The sequence below is a fragment of the Oryctolagus cuniculus genome, chromosome 3 (genome assembly GCF_051225735.1).
Source record: "Oryctolagus cuniculus isolate XC-2025 breed Fujian yellow rabbit chromosome 3, ASM5122573v1, whole genome shotgun sequence".
Lineage (NCBI taxonomy): Eukaryota > Metazoa > Chordata > Mammalia > Lagomorpha > Leporidae > Oryctolagus > Oryctolagus cuniculus.
The window spans coordinates 104,113,667-104,126,043 of NC_142869.1; the positions used below are offsets into that span (position 1 = coordinate 104,113,667).

Here is a 12,377-nt window from a genome sequence, read left to right on the forward strand (position 1 = left end):
GGCTGTTAGAAGCAACTGGGGACTTCTTCGGGCCGAAATTAGACTACATAGTTGTTGGGGTAGCTGTGGAAGTGAAGACTCAGAAGGAGGAGTTGAGCTATCAGAGAGGGAGTTGCTGGAAGGTCTCACTGAAGCACTGCCACATGTGAAAAATAGAGCTGTCAGAATATTATGAGAAGCTGAGAAGGTTCACAAAGGGGCACCACATGGTGTGACTGGGAAGGTGCTCTGTCTGGGCATGTACCACCTCTGTGGACACACAACCAAGTGGAGGGCCTGGTGCAGCTGTTGGCCATCTGGCACAGCACCATGGATTGGAACCAGACACGATGGAGGGAAGGGACAGCCAGCTGGATCTTTGTTATGTCCCCAGCTGAGAGTGGCTGCCACCACACTTTTACCTTCTAGATCAAATCTCCAGCAGATTCTCTTTGACTAATTGTAACACAGAACTGGATGTGGAAAAAGATACTGGGCCATGTGGTTTCCAGCTTGATGAAGCAATCCATCACAGGGGCTGTTAGCAAAATGAAAAAAATAAACTTATCTCATTTCTGGTTGAAAATGGTGTTCCAATGACGAGAATTTAACAAGCTTGGGTAGGGTGCAGATTCCACTCAGTTTCAAGCACTGTGCCAGATAGTCTTTCTCTCTATATATGTATATATACATGCAGATAGATAGAAAGATAGATAGATAGATAGATAGATAGGAAGATCCTACACATTTCACCCTGACAAGTGAAACATGAGAATAGCACATGAATGATGTGATCCAGTGAGGACAGAGTAGAACAGAACAGACCTGCTTCACAGAAAGAATGAAGACCTACAATGTAACATCTTGTAGTGCTCATTGATCCTGCCAAAGGACACAGTTAAAAAGCCATATGCATTTCAGGAGACAATGCTTAAATAATTAAGAAACTGTCTGTAACCAAAAAAAGATCAATCAGTCAATGTGTGTGTGTGTGGCCACAATACACTACTGCATTTTTCCCCATTTCTGCCAGTCACAATAAAAGAAGAATGAAGAGGACTTTGTGTAGTTCTGGAATGTTACATCTTAAAAGATGCCACAAACAATACAACTGGAGGTATTGCTGTGTGATGGTCAGGAAAGAAATCTCCCAAGTTCCTAGTTTCAATCCTGAGCTCCATCACAGGAGGCTAAGTGATTTTTAGTGAAAAGCTTAGGTCCTCTATTTCTCAGTTTTTCTGTTGGAAATTTCAGATGCTATCTGCCATACAAGACATTCATGATGATTATTTGTGTTAATGTATGTATAGATCCTAAGGTTAAAACAACAGAAAGCTCAATTTAGAAACAATGAAAATTAAGTATTACTGATATTTCTACTTGTAAGTTTAATTTTAAAAATAATCTATTGTCAATACAGAATGGTTTAAAATTATAGTTGCAGGGGCCAGTGCTGTGGCGTAGTGGGTAAAGGAGCTGCCTATAGTGCTGGCATCCCATATGGGCTCTGGTTCAAGTCCTGGCTGCTCCACTTCCCATTCAGCTCTCTGCTATGGCCTGGGAAAGCAGTTGAAGATGGCTCAAGTCTTTGGGCCCCTGCACCCACATGGAAGACATGGAGGAAATTCCTGGTTCCTGGATTTGGATAGGCACAGTTCCAGCCATTGTGGCCAACTAGGGAGTAAACCAGCAGATGCAAGATCGATCTCTCCCTCCCTCTCTCCTTCTCTCTCTGTGTAACTCTGACTTTCAAACAAATAAATAAATCTTTAAAATTATAGTTGTATATTTTTAATTTATTTTCTTTCTCTTCCATATCAGTCAAGATGCTTGGTCTATCATTATACAAATAACAATAAATGCATCACAGAGTTCCAGAATTAGATTATTTAGTTTTAAAAATTGTAATCTGAGGGGCTGGCGCCGTGGTGCAGTAGGTTCATCCTCCACCTGTGGCACCGGCATCCCATATAGGCACTGGTTCTAGCCCTGGCTGCTGCTCTTCTGATCCAGCTCTCTGCTGTGGCCTGGGAAAGCAGTGGAAGATGGCCCACGTCCTGGAGCCCCTAAACCCACATGGGAGACCAGGAGGAGGCACCTGGCTCCTGGCTTCAGATCGGTGCAGCTCCAGCCTTTGCAGCCATTTGGAAAATGAATTAATGGATGGAAGACCTTTCTCTCTGTCTCTCTCTCACTGTCTGTAACTCTACCTCTCAAATAAATAAGTAAAATCTTAAAAAAAAAAAAAAACAACCCTGTAATCTGAAATAGAATACAATTTGAAATAGGTATGAACTCACATAAAATAAGTCCAAATAATTGAGCAAAAAACTTAAAAATAATTGAATTAAAGGCAAAATTGCATCTTAATAACTTAAACTTTTAGATAGGACATTTTATTTCCCCATACGTTGTTAAATCTATTTGCTCGCATGAAATTCCTGCTAAGTATAGCTTCACAATCTGGATTTTTGCTTAAGTTAATGTCAGCACATTAGGCCCTGCTCTTTACTACTTCCCAATAATCAATAAAGATCTCTTGCCCTTACTCTTCCTGTGTAGGTATTTGTCCTAAATAGCACTCATTTTGCTATAATAAATAGATCCCAGTGCTCCTTGGGTGTGACTTCCCATCACTTTCCATTGGCTCCCAATTGCCCCCACTTTGCACTCTCTACTGATGTACTGTTTCCTACAAATTTGAATAAAGCATAATATACTTCTCTGGATATTTTATGTGCTACTTAAAAAGAAGAGATATTGGGGGAGGAATAGAATTTCACCAGCATAAATTCGATATATTTAACTCAGGCTTAATACTATCTGTTTCAAGTAAGCTGACCAATACTAAGTGGGCATGTACATTTTTCCTCATACTGAGTGTAAATTAATCAGAAAGGTTTTTTTTTTTTTTAATTCTCTATTCTTCCTTTATATACACATAAAGACAGATTATTGATTGATTCTGTCTAGCTAGGTTTCATTTTAAATTAGTTGTTTATTTTTATCCATTCATGTCACTCAGCAAAATGCAAATCAGATTTAAGCTATTTGTTGTTGACTATTTCAGGGAAAGACAAGTGGCACCTCCCCACCCATTGCACTTCACTTACACTATAAGTGTATAACTCCTAATATAAGGAGCCTCAGTCTAGAAGGCAATGATTAATCTCCAGAAGTGACATCACCCTTGTAAGAAGGCACGTCCCATATGTGCTAAAACATATGATATGTATTCAGCCCCACAGTTATCTTTAAGAGGGCTTGAATTCACCATTTATGAGGCAGTGCCACATTTGGCCAGTAGATAGCACTCAAGATATTCCAATAAATGGAGAGAGGAATCAGCTTATTACTCTACAAGGAAAGCATCAGACTAGTTCATTTCAGATCAGCAGAGCAGAAGAATACAAACTCCTAAATGTCTAGAGATTAGGATTTTTAAAAATCAAATCCCTATGGCCTCTTAATGTAAACTTGTACTTTATTAGAATAGGAGAATTAACTGATAAGTGTGTTTCCTAACACAATTTCTGTCAGAAGGTGGTAAGGTCCCACATATTTCACCCTGACAAGTAAAACATGAGAGTAGCATATGAATGATGATGATGATGAGATCCACAGGACACAGAGTGGAACAGACCAGTCCTATTTCACAGAAAGAATGAAGACACAAAATGTAACACCTTGTAGTGCTCATTTATCCTGCAAAAAATTACATGCATTTCAAGAGACAATGCTTAAATAATTAAGAACCTGCAAAAAAGATCAATCATAATTACATAAAGCAGGTGGATAGCACCTTGGCAGGGTTAAACCTACTAGTTTGGTGTTGCTACTGTTATGTTTTGACAAGTGATGACTTTCTTGGTATGTAAGGAGTAACTCATGTTTCTTTGGAGGTAAGAAATGGTAAAGAGCTGCTTTAGTGATTTTGAACTATCATCTCCACATTGTAACTTCAGTTCATGGGTCTTCAAAAAGGTATAGTGTTTAAAAAGGCGATGAATGCTAAAGTGCCTTAATAGATACAGAAAGCTGAGAGAGTCTTTGAACTTCTTATTCATGTGAACTTCCAAATTCCTTCCTATTGTAGCTGTCTGACTTGAGCTGTGTTCACTTGCAACCTAAAAGGGCTATCAATAATACATGGTGGAGAATTGGTACCAGAGGTGAGGGTAGGAGGTAAGCATCACTCCAATCTCTGTTCATCACAGGTTTCTGTCTTCCCTCTCCTATGAACCCTAAGTATTTTCAGATTGAGAAATTTCTATTTGATTGTGCTTTATAAATGTTTTCTCTTCCTTTTCCCTTTCATTATCATTGTAGTATAGGCAGTTAGCTCTCCACAGCTCCAAACTACCCACAGAGTAAGCCTTGCATAAGAAAAAGAGCCACTCCCCTGGGGTCCATTCTTGATCTGCTATGACCTGACAGTGATTTTGGGAACATCACTTTCCTGCTCTGGGCTTCAGTTTCTTTATAAATTGAACAACATTTTCAGTACTAACTGTGGTCCTATTCCCCCATTCTCTCACCATATATGAAGCAACATCCAAAGCAGTCCAATAGAATCAAGAATACAAATAGGTCCTGGTAGTATTCTGTTAAAGCTTCACTGTATTTTCAACTATTGTGGTTACAACTCTGTAGAGGAAGGAAGGAAGGGAGGAAGGAAGGAAGGAAGGAAGGAAGGAAGGAAGGAAGGAAGGAAGGAAGGAAATGGAGGGAGGAAGGAGAGAGAGAGAGGGAAGGAGGGAGGGAGGAAGGAAGAGGGAAGAAAGAATGAGAGGGAGGGAGGAAGGAAGGAGAGGGAATAAACTTAAGTTTCTGGTAGAGTAATAGTTTTCAAGCATGCCTTTGTGTTAACATCTGAGTGAAAAATATCAATGTTCAAGCCCACCTTCATATATATTTAAAGCCTCCAGAAATTCTTTGGGCAATTGGGATTGAGACTCAATGTAATGCAGAGTCATATTTCATTAAATGACTCAAAAAATAAGCAATTACCTAAGAGTGGCACTCAAAAGGATTTCTCTTATGAAAAACTGCTCTCCCAAAGCCCATCAGTTTCTTAATACTGAGGTCTAAGGTATCAAAAGCCTCCCCAGGAATTCCTCCTATCCTTGGGGTTGGTGCTGATATGTCCCCAAATCCTGAATTCCACTTCTCTGAGAGCTGCACAGTATCCCCATATCATTCTCCCTCCCTATCATCATTCTGAAATTATTGCCAGGTCAATGCTTCAGGCTTGCTTTAGTTAAACCTCTCTTCCCGATAATAAGATAGACTCTGGCTTTTAGCATCCATAGATCATTCCCACATCTCTTATTAGCTAAAGGTTCATTCGTTCACTACATCAAAACTTTATAACTGGTGGCAAGTTGAAAAAGACCTAAGGCAGAGTGATGAATTGGAAAGAGCAGTATATTGAGAATTTCAAGGCCTTGAATCAAATGACAGGTAACCTTTGGAGACTCCATTTCCTTAAATACAAGGTGAAAATTATACCCACTACCACCCTGGATGCCACACTGCTACTACTTTCTTAACAACTTTCTGATAATGATGCTAACAAACAGTAAAGAGTAGGAAAGCAAGTACAAGGGAGAAGCACAATAAGAAGGTTCCAGATAAGTCACAAGTTAACTAATCTGCTCTCAAAGCACTGAACATATCCTTATGGGTTGCGATAGAATCATATGGTAGTGACATTTGGTAGATACTGCTTTCTGCTTTTGGTCTATGTGAAGACTATTCTCACTACCCTAACATTGGAAAAATCATTCTTGCAAAATGAGAAGGTAATGACCTGACTCTCTAGTTTTTAAATTGACCCTGAAAAAATGTGTAATTTTTTTTTTAAAAAGAGCCCTTTAATTTGCCAAGTAAGTTCTAAGATATTCAAATCCCAAATTCAGTTAATTGTTCCTTTCCTGTGACTTACACTCACATCTCTACATCCCGTTCTTTTCCAGCTACCATGGCCATCTCTTCATGCCACTGCTTCCTCAAGATCATCCTACATGTTAACACTGCATATATTTTTGACAAAGCTTTGTGCAACTTCTTGTTTTCTGCAGTCTGAACTGTATGACTTGGCAGTTCCAGATATCTATAGTCTTGCCCATATCCTACCCTTCCCCATCTGATGTCTCCCCACCCATCGTTTGTTCATGCTGTTTCCTCCCCCTGGACTAATCGTGACCACTCCTGAAGGTTCAGCCAGCACATATTTCATCTGTTCTGTGAAGTCCTCCCGCTGACTGGCCTTCCCTTCCTCTCACTGTAATAAGCAGCATGAACATTTACCTGTATTGTCTATTGTGCTACATGGATTTCATGATTCCTGGTTAGACTTCATGCTTCTAGAGAATAGATAACATGTATTAAATACTTCTTCCTCCATCCCCCCTCCCTTTCAATTTCATGTAGTTTATACAGCAGAATTTGGTGAAATCGGTAAACAATAAAACATCACTTAACAAGTAACACAGTAACATCAGACTTAAGTCAGTAAGGTCCCTGGAGCTTCTCTTTGACACAGCCTGATTACTGGAACATGCAAGTTACCACACATAACCTTTAGCTTTTACCTTGGAATTTAACATCCCCAACTGTGCATCCTGGGCCCTTACAATAATAATACTGTTACAAAGACACATATCCAGGTTTTTCAAAACATATTCATTTATTTGAAAGGCCTAATAGCAGAAAAGAGGAATGGTAGGGGAGGAGGGGAGAAGGATAGGGGAGGGAGAAAGGGAGAGAAAAGAGGAGAGAGATCTTCCATCCACTGGTCCCCTCCTCAAATGCCCACAACAACTGAGGGTGGTGCCAGACCAAAGGCAGGAGTCAGGAACTCTAAGTCATCCACATGGGTGTCAGGAAGGCAAGTACTTGAGCCACCACATGATGCCTTCCTTGGTTCATTAGCTAGAAGCTGGATTGGAAGTGGAGAAGTCAGGACTTGAACTCCAGTATGGGATGCTGACATCCCAAGAGGTGGATTAACCTGCTGTGTCACAATGCCTACTCCTACATTTCAAGTTTTATATAAACAACTTCTATTTAAACTTTATATACAGTTTATATGTATTTCCCCCAAGCATGGAATTGATCTAAGAAATACAAACAAATTGAAAGAAAACAGGGAAGTATCCCAGTAATTAAACAACTTCATTCTTTGTGTTAATGATGTGTTTAAGACACGCACCTTTGATTTAGAGAGATGGTGATAATGGAACTGCAACCAAATGGAGAAGGGATCTCATCTTCTGGTTTTCTACCAGAGTCAGCTGAGGCTCAGAGACATGGAGTCTAAATGACCTACCTGCCTTGCAAAACCATGTGCCCTCCTTCCCCTTCTAGCTGCATGTATTCAAAAGAATGTTCCTCAGTTTCTGCCAAACCTTCTCATTAAGTCCATTTTGTTTCCAAAAGGTCACCTGTAAATCAATGCAGTCCTAACCAGGAACCCAAAGATGGGCAAAAGAACCACCAAGAGAGATCCCTTGTGGTTTCTGAAATTATCTTTTATTTCTAGGGCTAAAGAATATTCTAGAAGAGGTATAAATAGCTTAGTAAAGTTGCTAAAGAGGATTTGGGGTGGAGGCATGGATATATGATTTAGTGATTTTGTTTAGGATTCTGCTGCAAGGAAAAGGAATAATCTCATGGCAAGCAAAAGTGGGATAGAGCACTTAAAGGGGTGAGGAAGAGTATGTGGTCCTTGTTCATCTCTCCCCCTCCATACAAGGAATAGAGTGGTATGGAAAAGATCCCCCACCCCCTCCCTGCAGCCTCAGAGACAAGGCACTGTAAAAGTCACACTGGGATCCTACAATAACTTCCCTCCCCATCTGCACAAACTTGGCACACACCATGAAAGCACAAGTATGGGGATACTTCAAATAGTTCATGGAAAATGGAAGGAGAAGATTTTTTTAAAAGATTTATTTATTTATTTGAGAGGCAGAGTTACAGAAAGAAAGGTCTTCCACCCGCTGGTTCACTCTCCAAATGGACGCAACGCGGAGCTCCAACGGCTAAAGCCAGGAGCCAGGAGCTTCTTCTGGGTCTCCCACACGGGTGCAGGCGCTAAGCACTTGGACAATCCTTCACTGCTTTCTCAGGCCATAAGCAGAGCGCTGGATCAAAAATGGAGCAGCCGGGACATGAACTGCTACCCATATGTAAGCTGGCGCTACATGCTGAGGCTTAGCCTACTAAGCCACAGTGCCACTTTGAAAAGATGTTTTTAAGGTGCAAAATTTTGGAAATACATGCAGAGTTTTTCACGACACTTGTTTTCCATGACCCCCACACATGCACAAATTTCAAATTATTTTTCTCTAAAATAAACTTATCTTCCATTTTTCTACGAACTTTTTGAGGCTTTATAGCACTTGCCTTACTTAAAACAACCCTCCTGCTTTTGAGACCTAGACCTAAGCTGCCCTGCTTCAAACGTGGCCCTGGACTACTGAAAGATTTAACAAATCTCCCTCATTTCTGCTTTGGAGGGGACGGAGAGATGGTTCTCGAAGAGAAGGGAACTTTTCAGTCCCAAAATTACAACCAAAATGTTTCGCTGTTGTTGTGTTTCATTTTTTAAAGCCTAGAAATCAATTGCAATTCAACTCCCTTGCCTCAATATATTTCTCTTGTTAAGGAGCTTTGCATCTCAGGTGTAAGAACTAGCCTTGCCTTTCCTAGTCTGTTAAACAGCCGCCTGGCCTCTCATCCCTGGAGAAGTAAATTTACCTCTGTGGACCTTAAATTTCCCATCTGTTAAATACCGGGGTTGATGGATGGTACCTCAAATTCTCATCCACCATCTACGTTGTGGGAGTCTGCAAGTCCCCTTGCCTGTGACTTTTCCACTTGAGGGGACAGCACAAATGCAGTGAAAGGTTAAGGATGCCTCCACCAGAGATTTGTTAACACGGAGGTGGAGGCTCCTGGGCATCGGATTTGCAACCTCGCGGGCCTCCAACCTACCCGCCTCTCCAAGTCCAGCATAGAGGGCGGCTGCACCGGGCTCTCCTCTTTATTCCGCTCCTCTCCCGCGCAGCAGAAGGTCCCCGCAGCACAGCTCTGTTGCTGTCCTGGACACCGAGCTGTTTACGCCACCCCAAACTACAGTAAGCCTGGACCACTACTGCTCGCTCCGTTTCTCACAGCTCTGCCGCTACCCTTCTCTGGAGATCCCGCGAGGTCCTCATTACTTCTCAACCCCCAAAAGTCTTCCCAGCCGCGCCAGCATCCTTGCCCTCGGTTCTTCGGGCCAAGCGCGGTAGAGGAGTCAGGGCGCTCTCCCGGGGCGTCCTCTCTCCAGCCCCACCTCCCCGTCCCTGCCGTTTGGGTTCGCAGACCCCACGCCCCGCCCCGGGACGCTGCCGCCCCCCCCCAGATCCCGGGGTGCTCTTCCAGCGCATCCACCCCGGGAGAATCCTTCTCCCCTCCCCACCCCATCCCATCCCCATCCCCATCCCCACAGCCCGCCCCCCATCCTCCCCAGCCAAAGCCGGAGCCAGTCAGTGGGCTGGGCGCCTGGAACTGCCGCGCCGTGCGGACCGGCCCTCTGCTGGGCGGGGGAGATTCTCGGCCTCGCGGGGCTCCCGGGCGCCAGTGGCCGGACGCGCTTAGCTCTGCCAGGCAGCTGCCCGGATCCCAAGAGCAGCCTCGCGCGGGAACCGGCCCCGAAGCGCTGCGACCCCCGCCAAGCCTGAGTGCCGGCCGAAGCTCCAGGCGCCCAGCGCGCTCCTCGCAGCCCCCTCCGCTGTGGGGCGCGCGGGGGCCCGTAGAGGCACCTCCCGCCGGCCCGCCCACCCGGCCCGCGCGGCGCGGCGCTCGCTCGTTTTCCGGGAGGCGAGTGAGGCGCGGTGTCCCCCCGCGTCGTCAGTCCTGCCCCGCGAAGTGGAGATGCGCGAGAGGCAGGCGAGGGCGCGCAGCTCGTGAGACGCCGCGCCAGCCGGCACCATGCGCCTGCGGCCGCTGCCCCTCGTCGTGGTCCCCGGCTTGCTGCAGCTGGTGAGTGCGCCCGCCTCGCCGCGCGCAGGCCACGCGTTTCGGCGGGAAAACCGCGTCGGGGCCCAGTCGGAAGCGGGACCGGGGGCGCCCAGAGTGGAGGGAGTTGTTGGTTGCCTCCGAGGTGGAAGGGGAAGAACTGCGGACTGGGCTAGAAGGGACATTAGACAGCTGAGGAGCTAAGTGGGCAGTGCGACTCAGGGCTGGGATGAAGTAGGTTGAAAGTGGCCGGAAAGAAGGTGCGGGCGAAGGAAGAGGGTTACGGAGGAGCCATTAGCGAGGGGACGGGAGTAGGCGGAAATGGTGGGAACGGGTTGACAGACGGGAGTTTGAGAAAACCCATGCTGGTGGGGCTTGTTTCTCACGTGGTGTTTTGTCCAAACGCCCGCAGACACTTCTTCCCAGGCAGAGAGCATCCCGCGTCCTCTTCCCCTGAGCCAGAGCGGCTCCTTGCCTGGGGGCGGGGGTTGGGGGAGAACTTGGGCAAAAGACCGACTCGGGGTTTCTCCTGGTTTGCCGAAAGGCTCTGGGCTCTGAGGTGGGGTTTTCTGCCTGCGGGGATGGCAAGAGGTAACTTGCACGCCCAGCCGCACGCACGAGCCGCTCCCAGCCTCCTCTAAGCGGTCTTCTAGGCTCGGAGGCCGCTTCCGCCTGAGGGCTAGGAAGGGATTTAAAAGGTGGATCCGGGTTCGCTTGCGACTCTGGGCGCCAGTGCGCGTGGGGGTGATTCCGCGCTCTCCTGAGAGCCGCCGCGCGCTCCTCCTGCCAGTGCGTACCTGTGTGGACTGTATATACTGCTGGTTCATTTTCTGTAAGAGAGACCCAAAGGAAAGCCTTCGGGAGGAAACTTTGAGTAAAGTAAGGTCAGAGAGGAGGACCGCTTCGACTCATCCGCCGCGGAGATGGGGTTCTCATCCCAGGGCACCTGTGTTGATGAGGCGCTTAATGAGAGAGAGGGCTTTCTCCTGACGCCGCGGTTTCCTTGGCCCTCAGCCTTAAGATTGTACCCAGTTAAAACCAGGTTCCAGAGCCCAAGCGTGACAGACTCTCATCGTGTTCCTCATAGAGGGAAAATCAAGTCACTTAGCAAAGTTTCTTTGTGGGATCTGTGACACTGTGCAGGCAGAGGCTCTTTGTAACTTTAGAAGGTGAATGAGGCCACCGGAATGGCCAGACCTCCTTCCCTGCCCTCACAGAGATTACCCGTCTCATCTCCTAGTGCTAATAGAAATTCTCCAAAAACATCAAGAAAATGCAACGACATTTTCAAGTGCCCTTGAAGGAGCCAGCACAGCCTGGCTATATACAACCCTGCATGTTAAAATACATTTTACATATAAGGCATTATGCATCCAAAATATATGCCACATTTATCTTTAGTATAACTTGCTTAAAAATGTTTAAAATCTAGATTCCAATCGAAGGTGCCTTAACAGAGCAGCATTTGAATGGCGAGAATAAGGAAACGTGTGGGGGAAATCAGGTCCTTCTGTGGGCTCTTTTGAATATTTTCATGAATCTTAGTTCATTAATTTTGCATTCAGTGATCAGGAACTGAGAATCTGCCTCATAAGCATGTGTTAGGCTCTTAAAGACGAGAAAATGTATTTGGGCCTGTGTTGGGGAAAAGTTCTCCCATCAGCTACAGTATTGGAAATTTTCATCCACCCCACTCTAGTCCATAGGGAATAGAAATACTACTTGAAGGGATTACACACCCTCCTTAAGAGCTAGATTCTAATATTGCAACATGGGTTGATTGATTACTTTTTAAGGAAGCTTATGTCACATTCTAATCTGCGTTTGGATTGTGCTGGGGTTGTAATGTAGTGTGTGTGTGTTTTTTTTTTTTTTCCCTGGGAGCACTTTATCATGGTAAGTGTGGTGGGGAGCTGCAGCCCTGTGATAAGCACACATTTCCTTATGCTGCCATCCTTTTGGACAATAAAAGGCTGTTTACATTCTCGGCATTCTTAGAGCTGTTTCCAGCCTTGTAATACAAGGGGGATAGGCTGTGAAAGGAAAACAGAATGGCTGAGTGGGTAGATCTAAATTGAAACACTCTGGATTCCCACCACCCACCCCACCCCTGCAGGTATCACAAAGGACAGATCCTCATTTGTTCCTTTGGAGGACTTCTACTGTTGTTCTACCTTTCTCAGCTGATATTGAACTTCTTGGACACATTTTAACAGCAAGTGGATGACATATTTTCTAGATTTGAAAACTGAGCTTTTAATTTTTTTGGAATCATACCTACACAAGAGACAATGCCTTCTGCTGATGTAGAGGGAAAAAAATCTGTAAAAATATTTGTTGGGGGCAGAGAGGGGCTGATTTGCATTATTGTTGGAATTGGATTTTAC

At 44.9% G+C, this 12,377-nt stretch overlaps 1 protein-coding gene across 1 annotated transcript in view; it reads left to right on the forward strand.

Moving 5' to 3' along the window:
- The first annotated feature begins 9,473 nt into the window (after nucleotides 1-9,473).
- NXPH2 (neurexophilin 2) overlaps nucleotides 9,474-12,377 on the forward strand; it is a 127,058-nt gene continuing 124,154 nt past the window's right edge. The window contains exon 1 of the mRNA XM_017342817.4: nucleotides 9,474-10,014. Within this exon, the coding sequence (XP_017198306.2) occupies nucleotides 9,964-10,014 (51 nt within the window). The 5' untranslated portion in view covers nucleotides 9,474-9,963. The remainder of the gene's footprint in view (nucleotides 10,015-12,377) is intronic.